The following is a 27538-nucleotide window of genomic DNA, read 5'->3' as shown; positions in this document are numbered from 1 at the left end:
AGGACAGGCCCTGCCCTCAGGGAGCTTCCAATCTCTAGGGGAGACGACATGCAAAAGCTAAACACAGGGGCAATCGATAATTAAGATAAGTGAGGGCAGGAAGGTCCTGGAAGGGTTGGGGAAGACTTCTTCGTATAGCAAGAGGGACTTGTAGTAAGCCGGGGCGCCGCCCCTCCCCCCAACACACACTAGCACCCCACTGTCACTACTGAGATCTAGGACACTCCTTCTTGCCTCTGTAACTTCAGCGCCTGTTACACACTCTCTCCTCCCAACTGCCATCCGCAAAGCAGGGGATTCCCCTATCTACATTCCATGACCGGCTCCTCCCCCCAACTCGGCCATGCCCAGGGATGGTCCTCTTCTTCATTGTGCCATCCACCCATAAATGTGCCACTTCCACACTCAAGAATTCCGAAGTCCCCTTATCTGACCAGAATAACCCTTTGCTGGACCCTCCTCCAACCATCACCCTCTAACCCTGGCTGTCCCTCAGGCTCTGTCCTGGGCCCCCTGCTCTTCCATTTACTTTACTGGGTGTTCTAACCAGCACCCATGGATTCGTGACCATCTCTAGCCACAGATTCTGATGAATGGGGGTGTCCCAAAAGTCTCTTGGTGGAGCTTTGGAACTGTGCAAACCCCTTAGAGCTCACATTCGGGAGGCAGGGTACACAGGTCACAGACCAAGTCGAACACATCAATCACAGAGGACTCCGAACACGTGGAGCCAGAAATGAAGAAACATTCATGTTGGTGTTCCATGTTGTCCCTCCATATTTACTGGATCACGGCTTCCACTCATTGGCTTCTGTTCGGTGTTGCTCCCTGCAGTGAGTGAGGCAGGAAGACGAGGGAGGCAGAACAGCACCAAAGGGAACTCCAGCTGCCCCAGGAGGGTCCCTTTGGGAGAACCCCAGGGACTGCTGCTGCTCTGGCCCGTTCTTCCCTCCCCCAACCTCGTTTTACCGCACTAGCTTAACCTGATCAATCACATCCTCCTCAGCACCCCCAGTCAGCCCCTGGATCCCAGCTTCATGAGGAAGATGCCTCCAGTAAACTCATCATGGGGCATCACTGGTGCCCTTGGCCACTCTGATTGGCACAAACTCCCCCACTTAAGGAGGGGAACAAGCCTGACATCTCCCCAAACATCGCCTCATTTCCAGCCTGGCTGTACTCCTTAGGGATTCCTTTGCCTTTTCCACAGGTCCCCACACTTGGTATTTCCCCCACGCACCCCCTTTTCAGCTTTCTTTTGTGTGCAGTCTTCCTGTTAGATTGTAAGCTCCCTAAGGGCAGGGGCTATCAGTTCGAATTTGTATCCCCAGAGCTGAGCACAGTGCCTTGCACTTTGTAGGTGCTTAATAAATGTTTATTGACTATTGAGAGACCAAGTTTCCACAAGAGATCTTGAATTCATGGCTCAGATGAAAGAAGAGGTAGGGTGGGCCACAGGGCTGAAAAGATAGAGGGGTGGTAAGGACGAAGCTGGAGCCCCTGGGCTCGAGGAACCCCTGCCCTGGGTCCTGTTACATCTCCACTGCCTCTCAGAGGGCATCCTGTGAGAGAAAATGAAAGTTGAGAAAGGAATGAGGCCTGGGCTCCAGCCCTCCCTCCACTCCCCACCCACTGCCTACTGCCTGGCACCTGCTGTGCCCCTTGAAGAGAGGGGTGATACTGAAAGTATCCAAGGCCCATTCCCCAGCTAGGCAGCCTGACCACAGTCACCCTCGGACTGTGCACTCGTCTCATGAATGATCTTGTGTCTGCCACCAGACTCACCTCTGTATGTGAGAGACATTTGGTGTTTGGAGAGTCTATGGGGAACACAGAAACTGCTTTTAAGTTCAAATGGGGAAGAAGTTATTATATTCACTCGGGGGAGTGGGGGAGGAAGAGGGGATAAAGGAGACAGACCGAAGAGAAAGACAGGGCAGAGTTGGAGAAAGGAAAAAGAAGGGGGGGGAGAGGGAGGGAGAAAAAGGGAAGAGAGAGAGGACAAAGAAGAAAGGGGGGAGGAGGGGGTGAGAGAGAAAGGGGGAAGGAGGCAGGGAACAAGGGGGAGAAGGCAGCAAGCAGAGGTGGCTCTCACATGTCCCCCCTTTTCCTGCCTCACTTAGAGCTGTGCAGCCACCAAAGTCTGTGCTGCTGAAAGCACGAGTGTGCCCAGGTCACTCCTCCCAGCCTGACTCTCATGGCTTCACTGCTGTGGCTGGCACCAGGTTCTCCGCCCCTACTGTGGCCCGGTGCCTCCAAGCCTGAGTGCCCAGGAAGGCGTCCCTATCCCCAGGCAATGTGGGGCACTTCCTCCTGTACACTCTCTTCGGTTTCAACATCGCTCCCCTCCCCACCTCCTCAAGGGCAGAGGTGATTTTCCATTTCCCATCTGCATCCCCAAGGAAGTCGAGGGCAGCTGGCCTACTGTCCTCCACAGTGACAGCCACAGCCAGCAGCATCAGGCCAGACTCAAATACAGGGGGTCAGCCTAATACCCCTCAGAGGCCAGAGTGTGAGTGAGAAGATAAAAACATGTATTAGGGGCAGCTAAAGGGCACTAGAAGGGTCTGCAGTCAGGGAGTCCCAAGTTCAAATGCAGCTGAAGTCACTTCAGTGCTGTCTGCCTCAGTTTCCTCATCTGTAAGATGGGGATCATAACAGCACCTCCTCAGGGATGTTTACAGTAACTGTAAACTGTTCAGCACACACTAGGTGCTATATACATGTTAGCTCTTATCTTTATTTTTAACAATCATTTGTTATTTCACCTCCAACCATCCCTAGGAGAGGGCGCCCACATGTACCCATTCTACAGGCCTCCCCTACCTTGTTGGTCTCTCTTTGGACGAGGTCTTCGATTTCCTTGGTCCAGCCCAGGGCCTTCACCAGCATCTCCACCCCACTGATGACGTCTCCCAGTTGGGCCACATCATTGTGACGAGGCTGCCAGGCAAACGGTCCCACCAGCTCTCGATTGATCAGCACTCGAGGGACAGACCTTCTGGATGCTTGGGACAGGCTAGCAAAAGGTTCCACCTAAAACAGCGGCAACAGACCCACATCACTGGGCCATCTCTCAGAGGCCCCCAAAGCCCTGGGAGCTGCTATACAGAAACGCTTCCCCCATCCAGCATCACAGAGCTAGAAAGCGACTGAGGCATCTCAACCAACCATGTCCCTGAGAGTCTCTAACCAGAGATCTGACCTCTCCTTGCACACCTCCAAGAATGGGGTGCCCACCCCTTTTTCAACAGCTCTTGGGAAGTTTCTTCTTGAATGGGCTGAAATATGAGGGGGGGCGGGGGAGGGGAAGGAAGGCAGGGTCTGTTTCCCCCAATACTACTCTTCTCTAGGACAAACAACTCCTGTTCCTTCCAATGAGTCGCCTCCAATGGACAAATGCATTCCTTACACACTTATTCCGTAAGCCTGTGAACTCCCTGACTGAAAAGGCCATTCTTCATTTCCTCTCATTTAATAAATGCTGGTTTAACTGAATTGTGGGCGAGACAAAAACAAAGAAAAAAGAGACAAAACCAGTGTCTGCCTTCATGGGAGGACTCTGTTTGGCTGGACTCTGCTGGCTTGACCCAGGAAATGGGGGGCAGGAGGAAGGGGCGGGGGAATGTGAGGGGAAAAGAGGGTTTGGAAGGGAGTGACAATCAGCCCTCGGCTCTGGGGAAATCCCGCTGAAAGGGGGTGGGGAGAGGGTAGCCTGCCCCCAGACTCTCTCCATCAGCCACCGAAGGGTTCTTCCTAACAACCCCCATGGCTCCCTACAGCCTCGAAGATCACCTTTCCTAGACCATGCCCACCAGCCCGATACTCAAGCCTTCCCTCTACCTGATGCATGGTTCCCCTCTTGGAATGTGAGCTCCCTGAGAACAGGGCCTGGGTTTGCCATTCTCTGTATCCCCAGACAGTGCCTGGCACACTGCAGGTGTTTCATAAATGCTGGTTGACTGACTGACTGAAAGGAAGTAGTAAGCCCAATGAAAAGGCCAACACTTGAACTAGGGAGGTGGTGAGAGAATGGGAAAGGCTCCTCCCAAACTAGTCCCCCCTCCCAGGCTGGTCCAAACCTCTTCTTCCTCACCCTCTCACTTGACCAAGGACATTCACCACAGGCTCCTTCCCTTCCTTTTACCTCGAACCCCTTGACTTGTCCAGGGGCCTCCCACTCTCCTCCCCAGGGTCAACCCTTCTTCCTGGACTCAATCCCACCTCCACCCCTTTTCAATATCTCAGGGTCTCCTGGCTCTTTCACCAATGGCAGCAAAAACACCTAGGTTTCCCCAACTTTGAAAAGCTCTCACTAGGTCAGTTCTATATTTGTTAAACTATTTTCTGAACTTCCTTGTCCTAAATGACCCCTGTTTTGGAGGGGGAGAGGGGGAAGTGTTGGGAAATGCAGGTGACATGCCAACAAAATCCCTCCCTGGCCTCCACCACCCCATGTACTTCCTTCCTCAGCCCTAGGAAAGCTTGTCTACATCTAGTATCTCACCGCTGGGCTTCAAACTGCCCCTTCCAAAGAGACCAAGGAACTGCCAAAACTGGCCCGCCACCTCCTTCTCCTGGAACAGACCCCCCTCCCACACAACTGGCCTCTCTCCTGCTCCTCCTCTTTCTCCTTAGCTGGATCCTCCCCCCAGGTCCTGCTCCCTACCTGGGGGGGGGGGGGGTCCTGCCCAGGGCCTTCTCCTCTCTCTCTTGCTCATCAGCTTTCATAGGCTTGTAACCTTTATGCAGATGACTCCCAAACTGCCCTGGACATCTCGAACTGTACATCGCCCACTTTCTCCACCCATACCCTTTTCTGTCCAAGTTTCCACAGTCTATCCAGAGCAGCCCAGCCACCCAGTGTCTCCACAGCATCACTTACTCTTCATATGCTTGGCCATCCTTCTAAGAATTCACCTGGCCTCCTAGCAGTCCATCTCTCAGCTCCAGGCATTCTCTCTGGCCATCCCCCCAGGCCTGGAATGTTATCCTTGGCTTCCTCTAAGTCCCAGCTAAAATCCCACTTCTACTCGAAACCCTCCTCCACCCTCTGCAGGGCAGGGCCTTCCCTTCCTTTGTATCCTGCCCATATAAATTTGCTTTGTTTATTTTGTTTGCAGGTTGCCTCCCCCAGTAAACTGGGAGATCCCTGAGAGCAGCGACTGCTTGTGCCCCTTTGCCTGGCACACAGCTGACACTTAATCCATGCTGAACTGCACATGTAGACACAGACACTCCTCCAACAGCACTCAGAAGACTCCCTCCCTTTTCTCTGTGGAGGTGGGTGGGTCTCACCCTGATTCTGAGGTCCTACCTCATATATACCCCATTCTCAGGGATACACGCATGGGACCTTCAAAAAAACTGACCACAGACTAAAGCATAAACACAAACAAACTATGAAAAGCACAAGTGACACACGCATTCTTGACCGACACAATAAATACTATCATCAACAAAGGGTATTTGGAGAAAGGATTCACATGCAAATAAAGACTCAGTTGTTTAGAGAATCACAGAACAAGAGAACAACCAATAATTCCATCAGAGAAAGTGACAACAAGGAGACAAGGTGTCCAAAAATTGTAGATTGCACCCACAGGGAAAAAATGATCTCTAAGCACTTTCACCAACAAAAGAAAAAGAACAGATCAATGGTATGCAAAATTATATTCATAACAAAGGAAGAGGAAATAAAGGAAATTCTTGGAAACAATTTTGCCCCATTATATGTCAACAAAACCAATAGCTTAAATGAAATGAAAGGAATATTTACAGAAATAGAAAATGTCCTTGTTAGAAAAATTAGAGACACAGAATTTAAGCAGCCCCAATCTCAGGGGGAAAAAAAATCAAACAAGCCAAAAATAAATGCCCAAATATGGGGAGGGGAGAAAAGGAGAGAATTCAGGACAAAATAGCTTTCAAAGTAAGAATAATATACACAATGACTGTAACAATGTACAAGGAAAGAACCAATAGCACAAAACGATCAAGCCCGCATGCTAAGTTTTGGTCTCCAACTGTGCTGAAAAACCACTGTGCTGTAAGAAATGACGAGCAGGAACCTGGAAAGACTGACATGAACTGATGCAAAGAGAAGTGAGCAGAACCAGGAGGGCATGCACAGTAACAGCAACATCATAAGAATGACTATGAAAGACTTCACTACTCTGATCAAGACAATGATCCAAGACAAATCCAAAGGACCCATGATGAAAAATGCTGCCCACCTCCAAAGAAAGAACCGATGGACTCTGAGCGCTCTTTACTTTTCTTGCTTTTCCCCCCAAACGTGGCTAATATGGAAATATGTTTTGCATGACTTCCCATGTTTAATTGATATTATATTGCTTGCCTTTTCAAGGTGGGGGAAAGGTGGTAGGGAGGGAGATAATTTGGAACTCAACATTTTTAAAAATGAATGTTAAAAATTTTTTTAAAAGAAAAGAAAATCAGAAAATTTTAAAAAGAAGAAAATAACCTGCATGATACAAAATCATAAAGACCCAGCTTGGCCCCAAAGACGAGATATGAGATGATGCCTCCCTGCCTCCTACTCCTTTGCAAAGGTTGGGGTCCAAAAGTGTCATTTTGGTGGCTGCAGGCAACCAGCAATAGTTTTCATCTACCTTTCCTTCCTATTTCACTCTCTTCAAAGGCAAAGAGTCACCCAGTTACAATAATTGGCTCATTTGTGCCTTGGGGAAAATATAATGGTCACTCGGACCCAGGTGGTTCCCTCTTCAGCTGCCTTAGGGAATTCTATTAAATGAAAGGTTAGGAATAAAATCACAATCATCCACAGCCCCCAGTAAGAACAATTCCTAACAATAAGACAGAGGTTTGGCTCTTGGCCTTAATTTGAATTTCTCTCTATCTCCAGCTAACCCATGGCCTTTTTAGTGGCTGAGGCAAATTCAGAATTCAGGATACTGGAAATATTAGGTGGAAAGAGCCAGCCATTTCTTGGGACCCCCCTCAGTCCCTGGGTAGGCAGGACAGCTACTGCCTTGAGCCTGGATCTTGTGCTCCGAGAAGCCTAGAGGGGCCAATGGCCTCCTTCCACCTCTCTCTTCCCTGCCCAAGATCAGTCCTACCTTTCTTTCTCTTTCCATCTGTTGGCCCTTCTTTTTCCAGGTCTGTCCTTGGGATTCTGACTCCTTTCTCTCTCCTGACAGAGCCTTCAATCTCCAATTCTGATTTTATACAAACCCCACAGAGGCTTCAGGTCCTTCAGATGAAGGAAGAGGTGGGGTCAGCCACAGGGCTAATAAGGGAGAGGGGTGGCAAGGACAAAGCTGGAGCCCCTGGGCTCCAGGAAACCAAGAACCACACCAGACCTGTGGTTTAAACCAATTTAAACAGGTCTAGGAAAGTACTTATACACATCTGTCTCACACCTCTGACTGGTTGATCTAAGCAAGCTGTACGCTCATCTGATAGATGCATCAGGGCTAAGTAGGAAGAGGTTATTATTGGATCAATCAACCCTCAGCCTTACAAAAAGATATTCCCCCCCAAAAAAAACCTCTTTTTAAAAAATGAATTGGAGCAAACATTCAAAGAACAATTAATTCCAATATTACATAAATTCCTGCTCTGAAACAACTATGGTCATCACCTGACCTCAACCCCCCTTTCCAGACATTACACATTGCTCCCTTTCTCACAATGGAGAGTCTATCCACACTCTTTCTGGAAGGAGAATAAATCAGGAAGAAACCAAAGTAGAGAAAGACAACTACAGACCAACATGAATATTGATGAATGAACTAGTGAGGAAGAGTTCTGAGAGAGAGAAAAGCAGAACAGCTTTGTTCAGGAAACATGCTGAGTTCATTATCTACTTTTAGAAAAACTCAGAACATGTAGCAGAGATTAACGGTTGGATCAACAATCCACTGTCTGTGGATTCTTGTCAAGGTCAGAATATGAAAACTTCTACCCTTTTTTGATCAAGACGATGATCCAAGACAATTCCAAAGGATTCGTGATGGAAAATGCTATCCACCTCCAGAGAGAGAACTGAGGAACTCTGAATGCAAACTGAAGCAGACTTTTTTTTTCCTTTATTTTTCTGGGGTGTTTTTGGTCTATGTTTCTTTTACAACATGGCTAACATGGAAATATGTTTTGCATACCTATAATTGATATCAAACTGCTTGCCTTCTCAAGGAAGGGAGGGGGTATAGGGAGGGAGAAAATTTAGAACTCAGAATTTTAAAAAATGAATATCAGAAATTTTGTAGATGTAATTGGGAAATATTTAATGAAATAAATAAAAATGTATTGGGGGAAAAACCTACCTTTTCAACATGAGTAAGACAGAAAGAGAAGCAAGGCAGGATTATTCCCCAAGAAGACACCTAGGAGCCAGAACACTTGGGGAGAGATGCACAGCGTAGGGTGGTAGGGGGAAGGAGAAGGGATAACATGGGAGCCAAGTCAAGACCCCATGAGCCAGCAGAAATGGATAAAGAGTTTAGGTGTTGGAAGGGATATGGTTGGAGCTCTCTCCATCCATCCATGCCTTCTGGATTTACCTTGGGACCCATTTCATTCTTCCTCCAAACTTATTTCTGTCCTGGGTCCCACTGTCCTCCCCATCTCCCAGACTCCTCTAACTCATTCCCCCTTCTTTACCCAAATACCCAATCAGTTGCTAAGTTGCATTCATTTCACCTCTATCCACTGGCTGCAGCCTTTCTCATGTCTCCCCTGGCTCACTCCATGCCAGTGCCAGGCTCTGGACTATGCCCTGAGGATACAAAGAATGGCACAATCTCTCCTCTCAAGGGCCTTACATATTACTGGGGGAATTAATATGTACATAAGTAAATACAAACTAAATATGGGATAATTTGTGGGGCAGGCATCAAGCCTTGACCTCCTACTTGGAGACTTCAGAATAGACATCCTGACCTCCCCATTAGCTGAGTTATCGAACTCCCATGGCTGATGGCTCCACTGAACCCCAGTAACAGTAGGGATATATGGGGGCTGAAGGGGTGTGAGGAGCCTGTGCCCTTCCCTGTGGGGACAAAGTTGGGGAGTGCCATTTTGGATGCATCACATTCAAAATAGCTAAGGTGACAGACGGGACTGGAGCTCAGCAGAGCTCTACAGATCTCGGCATCATCTGTACAGAGGTGATCACTGAACCCATGAGGGCTAACGAGATCTCTCAGAGGGCAGAAAGAACAGGGCCCAGGACAGAGTGTGGAACCCTCAGGATTTGCTGCTTTCCTCTCTTGTATTCTGAGTACAAGTCCTCAGCAAAGGAGACTGAGAAGGGACTGACAGGCGGGAGGGTCACCAAGGTATCTGCCCTTTTTGCATCTGAATCATACTGAAATGCTGTCTGACACAGGGTGAACGACAGAGACATTCGTCCAGATCAACACCCTTTGGCCAGGGATGCCCAGCCCACTCAGAATCTACTCACTGGTGATGCCACATAGGCCACGTTTCATCGGCACAGCAGATGTAGTTCACACTCCCAACCATATTCTCCTAATCACCTAACCAGCTCAAACTGGCCAGTGAGGCAGGTCTGGCCTTCAGTGAGGGAGGCACTGAACGCCTCCAAGTGCCACTATGGTAGCAATCCTCCTCTCCCCAATCTCTCATCCCTTCTTTCCCTTGAGCCCATTCTAACCTGTGATCTAGCCTACTCTAGGACAAGCTTTCTGCCTCCGGGTTCCTCGTGCCAAATGCAGTCCCTGGTATTTGATACCCCATGAATGCAAGGTGCCCACTGGCCCTTTCCCCTCCCCCATCCTTGTCCTGTAGCCCTCTACTGAATCCCATTACCCCTAGGGTCTCCAGACCTCCAGAGAGGTCCCAATGATGATAAGCAGATCTGCCATGGGGAAGTCAGCCACGTGCAGGAAGAACCTTTGTGGGAGCTGCTCCCCAAAGAAGACGACGTCAGGTTTGATGATCCCTGTGCAGATGGGACAGCGGGGGACCCTGTCTGCCATCACATCCACCTGAAAGAAAACTCCGCAAGAGAGTAGTCAGCATGGCCAGCTTTCCAGGAAGGGCTTATCCTCAATCTTGTGTCGGAGACAGCCTCAAGTTCTCAAATGCCATTTCAACCTGCACTTGAATGAAAAGTCCCCATCTCTAGAAGGTCCAAAGCCTGCCATGAGACCAAAAGGTGGCCAATCTGACATTGCTTAAGGATCGCTAATCTAGAGGACCCTCCATTGTTCTTGGTAACTGCTCTGCTAGAAGTTCTTCCTGACCTCAAAGCCTCATGGGATTCTTTCCACCTTCCCCACTCTCTTCCTGGTCCTCCTCCCCCACACCCCACACCTGACCACAGAAACTCAGAATTGGAAGGAACCATCCCCACCAGACGGCTTGAAATCCCCTCCCCTCCTTCCCCAGGTAGGCCATTCTACTTCGGGTGATCTAATTGTTAGGAAGGTTTTCCTTTTAATAAAGTCAAAACCACCAGCTGACAGAGAGGGCAAGAATCTTAGAGGCTGGTCCCTCAGGCAGGTTATTGGTGTGACTCTAGCACAAAGTCTCCATCCTGGACAGCTGGAGGCCAGGGGTTGGCCTGGGGAGGAAGGGAAGGAGCAATGATAATAATGATTTATGCAGCCCTTTAAGATTCACAAAGCGCTTTACAGACACAGTATTTTATTATCTCATTTTATCCTTGCAACAAGCCTGTAAGGTAGAGTCTATTATTAAGCCATGGAGACCAGAGACACACTGAAGGAAGGAATAACATGATGGGCTGACTGACTTGAAATGAGTACAGGTTTGGAACCTGGTGGGTAAAGAGGATGATGCTTCCTGTACATTATGTATTTCATACCTTCTCACTGCTTTCCTAATTCATGTTGACATGCTCTCCTGGGAAGACAATCCCATTCCCACCACTCTGTCTGTCATCTTGGCCAGTCTGATTACATGGTGGCTAGCACAAGACTCCATTATGTGGCTTCACTTCTTGGCCAGAGGGCCCCACTCAGCCCCGCCTGTAAAAGCCCATCATAGATATGCCTTCATGGCTTCCCATTTTCCTAGTCTGATGGGCCAAAGGCTATCCCTGGAGCATGACACTCCTCTCTATAGGAGTAGCTGGGTACCCGATTCCATCTCCTACACCCCTCTTCCTTTAGCCCATACCTTCAAGGCACTACAGTCACTCACCTGAAATTCTTCCCCTGGAAATGATTGCCAGCAGACAGTGCAGGTGGCAGAAGCAAAGGTGCCATGGGCTTCCACCAGTTTTGTAGCAGGGATGCCAGCTGCTGCAATCCAAATGCAAAGAGGAGGTGAGGCGAGTCCATCCACACATAAGCCCAGAGTCACCACTGCCACCTCTGAACCTGGAGCTGTTGGCCAGGAAGGACCACGCGCCCCTCCTTATGCCAGACGTTCTGCCATGCCCGGAGGGCTTACTGTGCAAGACAGTAAGACACTGATGTGGGCAACCACAGAGGGCATAAAAAGAAGTGACTGCCAAAGCTCCATATGGTTCATGAGACACAGGGACAAAAGGCGGATGGAATCCATTACCCACTCAGTGCCATTCCCCATAACCTGAACAAAGCAGGCACCTGAGGTTCTAAAAGAAGAGGGAGGACATTCTAAGCATGGATGCCAGGCTGAGCAAAGCAGGGACAGGGACAAAATGGCAAGTTTGGGCACCAGGCACCATGGAAACAACATGGCAGAACAGTGACAAGACAGACCTTGACCTTGTGCAAATACAGAACGAGTTGGGATTTTTAAGAGATTTGGGGAAATACTACGTCAGCTATATCAAGGATAGACCAAGGAAGAGCAAGGCCACCAGGCAGCTGGGGCCCCAGAAGAGGGCTGGCTGCATGACCTCTAACTCTAAGCTGTTGTGGCCAAAGAAAGGATAATACTCAGCAGCTGACTAGGTATGGGAGCTGAGGAAGAGGGTAGAGGTAAGGCCAGCTTGGAAGTGGCAAACCTAGGTGACTGGAAGGATGGTGGTACCATCCACCAACCTGTCCACCAACATTCATTAAGCTCCTACTGTGTGCAAAGCTCTATGCTAGGTATGAAGGACACAAGTACCAAAAAAATCCCTACTCACCAGGTGGAGCAGAGTGGTAGGGGGCAGGACCCAATGCTATCTGCTCAGGATGTGTGGAGCCTGCGATGCCTCTAGAACATCCAAGCAGAGAGTCCAGAAGGCAAGTGGTGAAGAAGGAGACACATCCATGGATTTCGGAATGTGCTGCTCAGATCACCAAGGGAGAAAGTGTGGCGGGAGGTGGAGAAGACAGACCAGCTTGGAGAGGCTCCCCTAGCCAGCGGTCAAGAGGAGGACAAACCAGCAAAGCAAATGGAGAAGAGGGGTGAGAGGCAGGAGAACCATAAGAATGCAGCACAAGAAAGCCAAGGGAAGAGACAGAACCAGGAGGAGGAGGCAATGGGGGGGCAGGGTGGTTGGCACGTGAGAAGAGGCACTGGGCTCACTGGTGACCCTACAGGGTGGTGTCAGTCCAGTGATGGATCAGAAGGAGCCAGACTGTGAGGGGAGGAGAAGCGATCAGGAGTCTGTGAAAGGGAGAAAAGACGCAGGAGAAAGAAGGCACAGTAAAGGGAGAGAGGAGAGGGGAGGATCAGGGGATAAAGAGAGGCTGAAGCTTAGTGGGCTTCACCCTAAAGGAAATAGAAAGGGGTGCACTCAAGGGCACAGGGGGAGGAGCTGGCCTAAAGCACAAAGGGCCCCCTCCCTCCTCAAAGACAACAGCAAAAGAGAGAGGATGGGGTGATGGTAAGGAAATAGAACTGAAAGAAGATACTCAAGGCAAATGGCCTGTTTTCTTGGCCAAGGTGTGAGGCCAGGGCCTTGGCTGAGGATAGGAGGCAGCACAGGGGGTTTGAGGAGAACAGGACCCGGAAGCTGAGCAGGGGACAACAAAAGGAGTTTGGCCATGTCAAGGAAGGGCCCCAGTGCGCTTAGATAACTTAATGTGCAGCACTGGTTCATGGCCGTGCCCTGGAAGGAGCAGGGGTCAGTGGTGGGGGTAACTCTGGGACAAAGGCTGATGGAGCAAGGGAGAGAGGGAGAAAGGAAAGGTAGCTGACAGCCGCAGGAGAAGTAGAGAAGAGCTAAAAATGGAAGGACAAGGGGCCACTCCTGTGTGTGTGTCAGGGGAGCTGAGCAGACTGAAGAACTGGGTGTCTGGGGGACTCCACACAGGATCTGGAGGCCCAGAGGCCATCTTCACTGATGATTTCACCCGTGGGCTGGCCAGAGTACCAACAGCTGTTTGGGGAGGTTTCTCTGTTTCCCAGCATTCTTGAATCTTTCCATGAGAAAGGAGAGGGAACTGGGCCCTGGAGTTTTTCCCTCTGCCTGATCTCATTAACCATTCACTGCCCCTGGTCATGTCTGCCCTGGGCACACAAGAGAAGAAAGCCAGGGGAGGGACGTGTGGGAGGGCCCATCTATAGAGATCACACTAAGCCAAGAGGCAGCTGCCTGGGGAGCATCAGGGGAAGAGCCGCACTCACCTCTCTCGAGTCCATCAATGTTCTGAGTGTAGAGCCGCAGAAGCAGCCCCTTGTCATGAAGCAGGCGGAGGAAGTAGTGGGCCAGGTTGGGCCTGTAGTTCCCAGGATAGAGCTCCTTGGCCAAAGTGAAGAAGGGCTTGGGATTGTGGAAGAAGTAGTCCAGTTCAAATATGGCTTCAGGATAGGGGAGGTCATACTGCTCCAGGTTGCTATAGAGACCACTCCCTGGAGACCTGAGGAGGAAAAAGAGCCTCAGCCTCCCACAGCAAGAGCCTGACCTAGAGGCAGAGGGCCCAGGGTGAGAGCCAGGGAAGGAAGGAGGCAGAGAAAAAGGAGAGCGAGGGCATTCCTCACCTGAAGTCTGGGATCCCGCTGGGGGTGCTGATCCCGGCACCCACCATGACCACCACTCTCTGGCAGGCTTTGGTCCGAATCAGTTCTGCTATGTCCTGCAAGGAGAGCTTCTCTCCTCCATGGTCACCTCCTGCTCCGCAGCCACTGAAGACCCCCGCAAAGAGGCAGTCACGCTTCTGACCCAGGAAGCTGGGGGCAACAGGACAATAAGGGCTCATCCCACACACTCCCATCTCCCCTCTCCACCACCAACTCCATCTCCAATAATCTTGCCTGAATTTTTTCATGGTTTGTGGCTCCATGACCTCCCTTGGGACAGTCACGCAGATGGTGTGGGATGACTGTAGGTCCTCTCCAGACCAGGGCTCGTGGAGGGGTAAGCAGATGCAAGGGACAGAAGGCTCCCCACTTCCTGGATGGGACAGTCCAGGTACTCAATGCAGTCATCTCCATGTTTCATATTAGAAGGGAATTCTACAGATGCCTCCCCATGAAGGCAGAGACTGGCTTTTGCCTCTTTTTGCATGCGCCCTGGTTAGCATAGTGCCATGGTAGGCACTTAATAAAGGAAATTTTAAAAGGAATAGAAAGCCCTCAACACACAGCTGCACAGTCCAGGAAAAGAAATTCCCACATTGGCCGTATCTGAAAATGGATGTATCTTTATGCATTTTGTGTTCAACACCTCTCTGTTAGGAGATGAGTGAATTATTTCAACGGTTTTTTTTTGGACTCACGATTTATCTTTATGTTAATCAATTCTAAAATCTTTCAAATTTGTTTTTCTCTATAATGTTGTCATCATTAAATAAATCATTCTCCTAGCCCTGCTCATTTTACTTTACATCAACTCACAGAGGTTTTCCTAGTTTCCTCTGAAGCCGTATTTTTCATCATTTCTCAGAATTTATTACATTCACGTACCACAATCTGTTTAGCGATTCCCCAGTGGGAGGACATCGGCTCAGTTTCCAATTTTGGATGGCTGTGAAAAGAGTTGCTATGCTTTTGTACACACAGGCCCTTTCCTCCAATTTCTCTGGGGTATCAGAGCTGGGACAAAAGGTATGCATCCATATTTTGGTAACTTCTCCGCCATCCTTTCCAACTGCTTTCCAGGATGGCTGGGCCAGTGCATAACTCTGTCAACAGTGCATTAGGATACCTGGCTTCCTGCAGCCCCTCCTCCTTTGGTCATTTCCCTCATTTGTCACCTTTGCTGCTTTACTTTGCATTTCTTTAATTCTTTTTTCATATGGTTGTTGATCGCTTAGATTTCTTCCTTTGAAAACTGCCAGTTCATATCCTTTGACCATTCATCTACTAAGGAATGGTCCTCAGCTTTACCAAATTTGAATCAGTTTTATGAGACAAAGTTGCTACAAAGATATTTTCCCCTCATTTATCTGTTTCCCTTCTGATTTTTACAACATTAGATTTGCTCAGGCAAAAACTTTTAAACTATATATAATCAAGGGCCCATTTTATCTCATGTGATCTTCTCTCTCACTTGGTTAGTGATATCCACAGATCTGAAAAGTAATTTCCTCCTTGCTCCTCTACTCTGTTCATAACATGGCCATGTGACCTTTCACATTGAAGTCACACATCCAGCTGGTGCTTCTCTTAGCGTACAGTCTGAGCTGTGGGTTTCACCTTAACTTCTGCCAGACTGCTATCCAATGAGCTGCAGAGGTCTGGTCAAACAGCGAGTCTTTCCACCAGTAACCTGGGGCTTTGGGTTCATTCATCAAACACTAAGCTGCTCTTCGTTATCTTCTGTATGTTTTGTGCTGATTGACCTCAGGATTTTTTTTTAATTTTTTTAACCAATACCAAGTCATTTTAGTGATTACTGCTTTGTAGTACAATTTGAGAACTGGTATGGATAGACTCCCTTCTTTCCCATTTTTTTCTATTATTGCCTGAGATTCTTGATGTCTGTCATTGTCTTTTTAGCACTACAAGATATTCTTTCGGGAGTCTGATACAGCACTGAATAAGTAAATTAATTTAGATAGTATTTCCATTTTTGTAACATTTGCTCAACCTACCTATAAGCAATTAATGTCCCTCCAAAAATTTAGGTTTGTCTCTATTTCCACAAAATGTTTTTTAGTTGGATTCATATAGCTCCTGGTTGAATCTCAATAGATACACTCCCAAATATTTTATGCTTTTGAGCCATTTTGAATGGAATGTCTCTTTGTAACTCTTCTTGCTGGGTTTGGTTATTTCTATACAGAAACAACGAGGATTTATGTGGATTTATTTTATACCTAGAACTTTTGCTGAAGTTATTGTTTCAATAATTTTTTTTTCCATCTATACAGAATCTTTATTCAATTTTATTTTCAGGTCCACTTTTCTTTCGGGCCCTTCATCCCTTCCTCCATTCCCCCACTGAGAAAGCAAGATAAACAAACTTCATTATAAACATTAAGTTCCATGGTTAAGCATAACAATTTCCCATGTTGGCCATGTTCAAAAGAAAAACATGTCTCAATCTACACCAAGTCCATTACCTTTCTTTCTGGCAGTGGGCGTATGTTTCTTCAAGAGTTCTTATATCTGATTGATTACTGTCTCGGAGAGAAGGGGGGGAGGCCTCCAGGGAGAGGAAAGTAGGGATAGAATTTAGAACTCAAAATTTTTTAAAAAGGAAATGTTAAAAATTATTTTAACATGTAATTGGGGAAAAATAATGTGTGTACGTGTGTATAAAAATAAGAGTTCTTGTGGTTGACCATTGGATTGATGATAGTTACTGAATCTTTCAAAGCTATTTGTCTTTACAATATTATTGGTATTGTATAAATTGTTCTCCTGGATCCCCTGACTTTACTTTGCATCAGTTCATAATGGTTTTCCCAGACTTCTTCAAAACTATCCCCTTCATCATTTCTTATAGCATAAATAGTATTCCATCAAATCACATTCTGTAACTTTTTTAGTCATTCCTCAATTGATGGGCACCCATATGTCAATTAGTTCTTATCTGACTCTCTAGGGTTCTCTGAGAATACTATCATAGTTTCCAAAAAAAGCTATAATTTTTCCTCTCTACCAATGTTTATTTCTTCCATTTTTTTTTCTTGTCTTACTGATAATAAGGTTAGAGTCAAGTAACATTTCTAGTACTGTTTACTAAATGTTAAATGGTAATAATAATGGGCATCCTTGCTTTATCCCTGATCTTATTGGAAAGGCCTTTAATTTTTCTCCATTACACATACTTGCTTCTTTGATCTGGATAAATATTATTATGTTAAGGAAAAGTCCATTTATTTCTGATTTCTAGTTTTTTATAGAAATAGGGTTAAAATTTTGTCATGTCTTTTCAGCATCTATTGATATAAACATATAAATTTACTGTTATTAATAGTTTATTATATTTATACTCTCCCTCATGATGAACTGACACTGCATAAATCCAACCTGGTCATGGTGTATAATCTTCCATGTTGTCATAGCCTACTTGCTAATATTTTGCTTAAAATTTTTGCATCAATGTTCATTAGGGATAGTGGTCTGGTATTTTCTTTGCTTTGTCTCTCCTCAGTTTAGGTATTAAGACCATATTTGTATCAGAGAAAGAACTGATAAATACAAGTATATATAGAATAATTTTACACATATATACACCTATTTGTGTCTAACAATAGCCATTACTGGAGGGGGGGAGTGAGAAAAAAAAAGGAAAAAAGAGAAATTTATATAACTGTTGTATATTTGGAAGGAATGCAAGCTGCACATGGTAGATTTGCAGTTCCATGGGTAATCATCTTTTTCATTCTACTGTTACAGAAATGCTTGTTTTGTTCCATGAATTGAAAATAAATTAAAGAAAAAAGATATTGGGAGGATGCCTTCTTTTCTTATTATTACAGTTTTGTAGTATTGATTTAATTGTTCTTTGAATGTTTGATAGAATTCACCTGTAAGATCCATCTGGTCCTGGTTCTTTATCATTAGGAGTTCATATATGCATGTTCAATTTGTTTTCTGATACTGAGCTATCTAAAGTCTATCTCTTCTTTTATTAATATAATTAAACATTCAGTTAGTATTATTTTTCATTTCTGGTATGAACAATTTGGTTTCCTTCTCTTTTTAAAAATCACACTAGCTGTTTATTTTATTAGGTGCTTTAAAAAAAAACACAGCTGATAGTTTTATCAATTGTTTTTGCTTTTGCTTTCAATTTTATTATACTTTTTTAATTTTCATAATTTCTGTTTTGTTTCTTATATGGGGATATTTTATTTGTTCATTTTTTTTAAATTACTACATGCTCAATTGATTTGCTCTTTGTCTCTGTTGCTAACGAAAGTATTTAGAGATCTAAATCTTCCCCTCAGAGTTGCACTAGCTATATCCCCTAAGTGCTCTTATTTCATCATTGCAATTTTCTTGGATGAAAATTTTCCATAATTTGTTGATATAATTTTTTCAAATTATGTTAGTCTCCAATTATTTTTTTCTTCCTTTAGGAGATCTTTATTGAATTTTTTTATTGTACTGTGATCAAAAAAATATTTAGTATTTCTACTTAGCCATTTTTTTGAGTTGTTTTTATTTGCCCCAATACATGGTTAATTTTTGTAAAGATGTCAGATACAGCTGAGAGTTATATAAATTCCTATCTATTCCCACACGGTAATCACCAGATTCAGCATCTCTAACTTTTCTAAAATTCTGTTCAAGTTTTTAACTTTTGGGGTTTTTTTTGCTTTTTAGTGAGGCAATCAGGGTTAAGTGACTTGCCCAGGGTCACACAGCTAGTAAGTGCCAAGTGTCTGAGGCCAGATTTGGACTCAGGTCCTTCTGACTCCAAGGCCAGAGCTCTATCCACTGCACCACCTAGCCACCCCAAGTTTTTAACTTCTTTCTTGTTTATCTTTTGGTTATATTTGTCTAGGTCTAAAAGGTTCACATTAGTCCCCCAGTACTTAAATTTTACTATTTATAACTAAATTAGACTTCTCCTGTTCAATTCAATTAATTTTTCCTTTATTTAGTTGCTTTGCTCTTTGGTAAAAGAGAATATATCATATACATATGATATACATATATATACACACCTATATATCTATCATCGATACTTTTTCATTAGCTATGTATCTTTTAGCATAATGTAACAGCCCTAATTCCAATTCCAACTCTTTTTTTAAATCATGCCTACATTGACTGTAACCTTATTAAAAATACGATTGCTACCCCAGCTTTTCAAAATTCAACAAAAGCGACATAGATTTTGATTCAGCCTCTCATCTTAACTCTATGTGAATCTTTGCATTCCAAATGTGTTTCTTGCAAAGTTATTTTCATGTTGTTTCCTCCATTAGAGGGTGGGGCTATTTTTGCCTTTTTTTTCATTTTGTATCACCTGTGTTGAATGGTTTCTTACTCTTCCTCACATGCAGCACTGTCCTGTCTCTAGGCTTGCAGAAGCACATGCTGTTTGAGCCTTCATGCCTTGACTGTATTCTTTTATTACCTCAAGACTCATTCAAGAACCCTAATTCTGATGCTTCCTCTGGTCCCTCAACTGTTAGGGAAGCTTGTTCATATTTTGTTCATAGAAGCACACACTGTTTCTCCCCTGAAGAATAGAAAATCAAGGAAGGCAAGGCAACAGTACCTTCTGTGGTTGGCACGTGTTAGTGGGTGCTTAATAAATGCTTGGGAATTGTGTGCTTATACAGAGAGCTGGGGGCCACTCCTGAAGAAGAGTACCAGATACCGATGTTCCCGAGGTCCTCCTGAGTGTGGTCAATAAGTATGAGGTGAGAGGCTCCCAAAGTGAAGAAAGTAATTTAGTAACACTGTTAGAACTGGGTTTTATTCAGGTGCTCTGAAAATTCCTCAGCAATTGCTGACCTGCCTGTAGAAGCCGGATTGTATAGTATGTGCCATTTTCTAGAGTGTAAATGGAAAGCCAAGGCTGACTTAGTAAAATTCCATATAACAGATATGACAAGGCCATTTTCTTCTAGGGCTCGGCTCCCTCTGATAACCCTGAGGACCCTAAGCCACTCGCTCCAACTCAAGACCTTCCCTCAGAGGGTCAGTGTAAAGCTCAATGGATGATGCACCAACTTGCTCTGCAAAGTTTAGTTATTAGGAAAATTGATGCTGAGGGGGAAGAAGCCAAGATGGCAGATTAGGAGCAGACACTCAGCTGAAGTCTCCCAACATTCCCCTCCAAATAACTTCAGAATAATGTCTCAAATCAAATTTGAAGTGGCAGAGCCAACAAAAGGTCAAGGTGAGACATTTTTTCCAGCCTAATAAAACACTGGAGTGGAGGCCAGTCCAGAGCATGGCACACAATGCCAGCACCAACAGCAGAAAGAGATAACAAGGGATCCATTGCTGGCACTGGGTACAGCTGGCGCTGATACACAGTTCTGGGTTGCAGTTTAAAGACGGAAAGGAGCACGATGGGTCAGTCACAAGGCAGAAGAGGCCCTGGTCACGGTTCCAGGGCCAAGAGAAGTGCTAGCACCTGTGTCTGCTGAGGAGTAGGGGCCCTTCCTGGGTAAGGACCAGGGTACAGATCATGAGAGGACTGACCACACTTCTCCTTAGATCATAGCACCTTGGAAGAACCAAAAACTTACAGAACTCCACCCCCACCTCAAAAAAAAAAAAAAAGGAGCTCTGAAAACAGCAGCACAAAAATAACCTGAAGCTTGGAACAGTGCAACCCCCCGGTGAGCACAGCCCAACTTTTAACATAAAATTCAAAGTCAAGAAATAGGCTGGAAAAATGAGCAAGCAAGCAAGCAAAAAAAAAAAACCCTTGACCATAAAAAGCTACTACAGTAGCAGGAAAAACCAAGACATAAATGCAGAAGATAACAATGTGAAAACAGCTACAACTCAAAGAAAAATGCTAATTGGACCCAAGCCCAACAAGAATTCCTGGAAGAGTTAAAGAAAGAGATAAGAATGGTAGGGGGGAAACTGGGGAAAGAAATGAGAGGGATGCAAGAAACTTATGAAATGAGAACTAACATCTTGACAAAAGAGGCACAAAAAAATGCTGAAGAAAATAACACCTTAAAAAACAGAATTGGCCTAAAAAAGGGACAAAAATTCACTGAAGAAAGGAAACTCTTTAAGAGCAGAATAGGCCAAATGGAAAAAGAGATACAAAATCTCACTGGAGAAAATAATTCCTTAAAAATTAGAATTGGGCAAGTGGAAGCCAATAACTCCATGAGACATCAAGAAACAATAAAACAAAGTTAAAAGAATGAGAAAATAGAAGAAAATGTGAACTATGTCACTAGAAAAACAACTGACCTAGAAAACAGATGGAGAAGACATAAGACTTATTGGACCCCCTGAAACCATGTTCAAAAAAAGAACCTGGACATTATATTTCAAGAAGCTAAACAGAAAAACTGCCCTGATATCTTAGATCCAGAGGGGAAAATAGAAATTGAAAGAATCTACTGATCACCTCCTGAAAGAGATTCCAAAATGAAAACTCCCAGGAATATTATAGCCAAATTACAGAGTTTTCAAGTCAAAGGAGAAAAAATTGCAAACAGCTAGAAAGAAACAATTCAAATATTGTGAGGCCACAGTCAGAAACACACAAGATTTAGTGGCTTCCACATTAAAAGAGCAGAGGGCTTGGACTATGATATTCTGGAGGACAAACAAACTGGGATTACAACTGAGAATCACCTATCCAGCAAAACAGAGTATAATCCTCCAAGGTAAAAAAAATAAACATTTAATGAAATAGAGAGGACTTCCAAGCATTCCTGATGAAAAGACCAGAGCTGAATACCAAATTTGACATCCAGACAGAAGACTTAAGAGAAACATAAAAAGGTAAACATGAAAGAGTAATCATAAGGGGCTCAGTAAAGTTAAACTGTTTATATTCCTGTATGAGAAGATGATACATGTAACTCCTAAGAACTTTACCATTATTAAGGAAGTTAAAAGGAGTTTATGTAGACAGAGGGCAGGGTGTGAGTCAATGTTAGAATGATCTGCAAAATAATGAAGGGGGGAGAAATAGGGGTGCACTAGGAAAAAGGGAAAGGGAAAGAGAATGGGGAAAATTTTCTCACATAAAAGTAGTATGGAAGGAAAAGGTTTTACACTGGAAAGGAGGATGGGGGGGTAGGGGTGACAGGCAATGCTTAAACCTCACTTTCATCAGAATTGGCTCAAAGAAGAAATAACATACATACACACTCAGCTGTGTATAGAAATTATCACTTATCCAATAGGATTATAGGGAAATAGGAGAGGAAGGGAAGAAGAGAAAGGAGGAGGGGAAAAATGACAAAAGGGAGAGTAGACTAAAGGAGGCAGTGGTTAGATGCAAAATAGACTTCTGAGAAGGGACAGGATAAAAAGAGAGAAGGATAAGCAGAAGAAAATAGGATGGAGGCAAGTACACAGTTTAGAACCATAACTATCAATGTGAATGGGATGAAGTCACCCGTAAAAACAAAAGTGGAGAGCCGAATGGATTAAAAGCCAGAATCCAACAATATGTTGTTTACAAGAGACGTCTGAACCAGATACACAGAGTTAAAATAAAGGGCTGGAGTAGAACCTAATACGCTTCAGCTGAAGTAAAAAAGACAAGAGTAGCAATTGTGATCTCAGACAAAGCAAAAGCGAAAACAGACTTAATTAAAACGGATACTCAACAAAACTACACTATGCTAAATGGTTCCACAAAGAATACCAAAAATTTTTACAGCAAGCTTCTCTGATAAAGGCCTCATTTCTCAAATATATACCAAGTACAGAGTTGAGTCAAGTTTATAAGAATGAGTCATTCCCCAACTGATGAATGGTCAAAGGACATGAACAGGCAGTTTTCAGATGAAGAAATTAATGCTATCTATGGTCATACAAAAAAATGCTCTAATCACTATTGATTAGAGAAATGCAAATTAAAACAACTCTGAGGTACCACCTCACACCTACCAGATTGGCTAACATGACAAAACAAGAAAATGATAAATGATGGAGAAGACATGGGAAGGCTGAAACACTAATGCACTACTGGAGTTGTGAACTGATTCAGTCACTCTGGAGAGCAATTTGGAACCGTGCCCAAAGGGCTATAAAACTGTGCATACCCTTTGACTCAGCAATACCACTTCTAGGTCTGTATCCCAAAGAGATCAAAGGAAAAGGAAAGGGACTTTTTTGTACAAAAACTTTTATAGTAGCTCTTTTTGTGGTGGCAAAGAATTGGAAATTGAGAGGACGCCCATCAGCTAGGGAACGGTTGAACAAGTTATGACACAGGATTGTGAGGGAATACCATTGTGCTTAAGAAATGACAGGGAGGGGGTAGTTTCAGGAAAACGTGGTGAGACCTACTGATGCAAAGTGAAGTGAGAAGAACCAGGAGATCATTGTGCACAGTAACAGCAATGTTGTAATGGTGATCAACTGTGAAAGACCTGGCTACCTCGATCAATACAATAATCCAAGACAATTCCAAAGGTCTCATGATGAAAAAATGCTGCCCACCTCCAGAGAGAGAAATGAGGAACTCTCGAGTGCAGACTGAAGTATAATTTTCTCACTTTATTACACTTTTTTGCAATATGGCTAAGACGGAAATATGTTTTACACTATTTCATATATATAATCGATATCATTTGCTTGCCTTCTCAGTGGATAGGGGAGAGGGTGGGAGGAAGGGAGAGAATTTGGAACTCAAAATTTAAAAAGAATACTGAAAATAAATAATAAATTAAATGTTAAATTAAAAGAATTAAAAGAAAAAAAGGCTAAAAAAAAATGAGGCTCACTGAGGAAACTTCTCTCTCACAGCACACAAAGGAGAATAGGAAGCTCAGAGGGAGGAGGAGGACAGTCCATGTCAGAACACCCATGCAGCAGAGAAAGGCCGAAGATGATCCCAGCCATGCTGAAGCAGCATGGCCAGAGGGAGGCTAGAGGCAGCTTATGTATCAATCATGGTAACAGAGTGCCTGGTATATAGCAGGCACTTAATAAATGCTGATCGGATTGGATTACTAGACCTTGAGGCAAAATCTGAATGGCCAGACATAGTTCTGTTCTCCCAACAGGCAGTTCTGGACCGAGAATTTTATGTTTCCTGCTTTTTCTAACACTGGGTTATTGAGTTCCATTGTTTTTTAATTCTCATCTGGTCTGTTCAATTTTTTTTTTTAGCCAGTATCACATGGTTTTAATGACTGCTACTTTTTAATATAGTTTGAAGTCAGGAAGAAGGGCTATCACTCCCTTTGTACCTATGTCTTTTCACTATTTCCCCTGATAATCTAGGTAGTTTATTTTTCCAAAAGAATTTTGTTATTATTTCAAGTTCTGTAAAGTATCCCCTTGGTAATTTGATTGGCATAGCATTATACGGGTAAATTACTTTGTTAGTGGGAAAAGGACCCACATGTACAAAAATATTTATAGCAGCTCTTTCTGTGATGGCAAAGAATTGGAAATTGAAGGGATGCCCATCAATTGGGAAATGGCTGAACAAACTGTGGTATATGAATGTAATGGAATACTATTGTACTATAAGAAATGATGAGCAGGCAAACTTCAGAAAAACCTGGAAAGACTTGTATGGTCTGATGCTGAGTGAAGTGAACAGAATCAGGACAACATTGTACAGTTACAGCCACATTGTATGATACCTGACTTTGATAGACTTAGCCTTTCTTAGCAACGCAAGGATCTAAGACATCTCCAAAAGTCTTATGATGGAAAATGCTATCCACATCTAGAGAAAGAACGACAGAGTTTGAATGAAGATCGAAGCATACTATTTGCTCTTTTTTTTCTTCTATTGTGTTTTGTTTCCTCTTTCTTGTAGTTTCTCCTATTGGTTCTAATTCTTCCTTACAATATGACTAATATGAAAATATGTTTAATAGGAATGGATATGTAGAGCCTATATCAGATTGCACACCGTTTTGGGGAGGGAGGAGGAGAAGGTGGGAGGGAGAGAAAAATTTAAAACTCAAAAGCTTATAGAAGTGATTGTTGAAAACTAAAAATAAATTAATAAAAATAATTTTTTTTTAAAAATGAGAGCACAGGCCATGAGAGCATTGAAAAATAAATTAACTTTGCTAGTATTATTTTTATTATGTTGGCATGGCCCTGAACACTGACTATTCCTCTATTTAAGTTTTTCTTTATTTCTTTAAGGAGCATTTTGTTAACAAAACTGTAGTCTTTGTATTTTATAGTCATTTGAAATGAGATTTCGCTTCCTATTATTGCCTCTTGGGTGTTATTATTACAAGGAAATACTGCTGATTTTTGAGGATGTGTTTTGCAGGCTGTAATTCTGTCAAATATACCTCAATTTGTATCTTTGGTGATCTCTAGGATTTTCTAAGTAAACTATAATGTTATCAGCAAATGAGCATAATTTTGTCTTTTTTTTTTTAACATTTCTTTATGCCTTTAATTTCTTCATCTTATCTTACTACTACTGCTAGGATGTCTAGGACTATACCAAATAATAGTGGGGAGAGTAGGCATCCTTGCTTCACTTTTGCATTTACTGGGAAGGCTTCTAGTGTATCTCCATCACACATGATGCTCGCTTTTGGTTACAGATAGACACATTTTATTAATTCCTCCCTATGCCTACACTTTATAGGGTTTTTAGTATGAGTGTTGTACTTTGTCAAAGGATTTTTCTGCATCTATTGGGATGATCATGTGGGATGTTTAATACCGTAACGTTGATTGTTTCTCTCTTGCCAAGCCCACCACTCACTGGATATACTTCAGAGAGAATTCATGCTTCAGGTAGGGTCTAAAAAGTCTCTTTCAACTCTGAGATGTTATGATTCCATGCAGCTCTCAAGATCCAGACATCTCCTATAATTCCTTCTTGTCATGTCTAACTTCAATGAAGCAACAAGCCCTTATTAAGCTCCTAATATGCACAAGGATTGTATCTGTCCTTAAAGCCTACTCTCTGACACTATTTCCCAACCTCAAAGCTCTGATGTTCCCTCACCCACTGGGACCCAGGGTCCCTCTAGGAATGACCACCTACTTTCGTTGCCAAGAGCTGGACACACTCACAACTTCCCCTCTCAGGATCTTCTCTGGTAACACCTGCTCCCACAGAGAGATGCTGCTGGATCTGTGGAGAGCCCGGAGACTCCCCCAAACTCCAGAGACAGAAGGCTTTCTGCACAGGCAGAGATACCTCCACCCTAAGGAAGCAAGGACAGGAAAATTCCAGCTGTTAACAGTCTACAATCGACCACTCAGCCGCGGGAGGGTTGTGAGAAGATTGGCACATTACTGCATTGTTGGTGAGGCTCTGGATTGATACAACCATTTTGGAAAGCCACTTGGAACTGTACAAATGAAGGGAGCAAAACTCCTCTTACCCCTTTGACCCAGAGATTCCATGAGTAGGCCTCTATCTCATGAGGCTGTTGATAAGCACTCGGTGTAACATACCCATCGATTACGGAGTGGCTAACCAAACTGTGGCACCTGTCTGTCAGAAGGTGTGAAAGGGGTGGGCAGTGATGGAAGGACTGGCGTGATGGGAGGCTGAGCCAGGAACGCCCCACCCACAAGGACTGCCACACAAGCCCAGGGAATCGGAAGGAGAGAAGCCCCTCCTCCCCACACCCACGCCCATTAGTGCCGAGGTTTCGAGCAGTGCACGTATTTTCAGACCATTTTCAATGTATTAACTTCACTGATTCTTCTTCCTCCATCTTTAAAAAACATTAATTGTTATACGGAAAGGTTCTCTGGGAACCTGGGAGATATCTGGGCCATGCAAAGGCAAAAGATCTCGATAAAAATTCATTTTTAAAAATCTCAGCAGCTGTTCGAGCTGAAGTGACCACAGGCAAGGACAGGGCTGGAAACCTGGCCGCCCTCTTGCCTACTTTTTTGTCCTGAAAGGTCCGGACGAAGGCAGAGGGGACTGCGGGGGATTCTAACCCAAAGCCTAGTTTGGACCCAAGTCCACCATCCCCGCGGACCACGAACTCTGCTTGAGGCCATCCCGGCAGTCCTGGGGCCCTGGCTATTTGGGGGCCAGCATGGTCCACTGCCCCATCCTGGGCCCCCTCCCCCAGTAGACTGGCAGCTCCTCGAGGGCAGGGGCCGTCTTTTGCCTTTCTAGGTATGCAACAGGGGCTTAATTAATGCTTACTAACCCAAGCCCGAGCGTCTCCAGGAAGCCGCCCCGGGAGGGTGAAGCGGGGGTCCCTCCTGGGCAAGGAGCCCACGAGGCGAGTCCTAGGGACAGGGAGCTCACTACCCGCCCCTCCGAGGGCCGAAGACCCCGGGCCAGGCAACCTCACCGTCCCGCCACGCCCCCACCCCGGGCCGGCGGTCGGGACACACAGGTCACTAGAGCCCCTCCTCCGCCCTCGCGGGGATCCGGCCCTCGGAAGCGCGCGCGCACGCACGCACACGTCGGGACGCTCACCGCGCGCTGCCGCGGGCCTTCCTCGCTCGGGCCCCAGCGCCGCACCCAGGGCGGTCCAGGCGGCCGTGCGTCCCGGCCCCATGACCCCGAGTCCTCCGCGGAGGAGGGAGGAAGCCGGCGGTACTCCCGACCTGCTCCGCGAGGCGCCGGCGCTGGAAGTGAGTGAGTGCGCGTGCGCTCTCTGCA

At 45.0% G+C, this 27538-nt stretch overlaps 1 protein-coding gene across 5 annotated transcripts; it reads right to left on the bottom strand.

The window, feature by feature from the left end:
- Positions 1–1353: 1353 nt before the first annotated feature.
- On the bottom strand, positions 1354–27518 carry SIRT3 (sirtuin 3). Of its 5 annotated transcripts, none has more exons than XM_020980168.2 (8): positions 27353–27518; positions 25946–26108; positions 13882–14070; positions 13528–13760; positions 11179–11279; positions 9837–9998; positions 2827–3036; positions 1354–1562 (listed from the first exon to the last, which is right to left on the bottom strand). In XM_020980168.2, exons 1-8 carry the CDS (start codon positions 27432–27434, stop codon positions 1551–1553), a joined length of 1152 nt encoding a protein of 383 aa, XP_020835827.1. In that variant the 5' UTR covers positions 27435–27518; the 3' UTR covers positions 1354–1550. The 5 variants fall into 5 exon arrangements, with proteins under 5 accessions (XP_020835827.1, XP_078004433.1, XP_078004432.1 ...); XM_078148306.1 differs by lacking the exons at positions 1354–1562; positions 27353–27518 and adding exons at positions 1593–1820; positions 14155–14293 and having other exon boundaries at positions 25946–26024; XM_078148305.1 differs by lacking the exon at positions 1354–1562 and adding an exon at positions 1594–1820.
- Between the last annotated feature and the right edge of the window lie 20 nt (positions 27519–27538).

This window comes from Phascolarctos cinereus, unplaced genomic scaffold (assembly GCF_003287225.1).
Source record: "Phascolarctos cinereus isolate Bilbo 61053 unplaced genomic scaffold, phaCin_HiC Scaffold_9;HRSCAF=440, whole genome shotgun sequence".
Classification (NCBI taxonomy): Eukaryota; Metazoa; Chordata; class Mammalia; order Diprotodontia; family Phascolarctidae; genus Phascolarctos; species Phascolarctos cinereus.
This window is presented reverse-complemented; position numbering and strand designations above follow the sequence as displayed.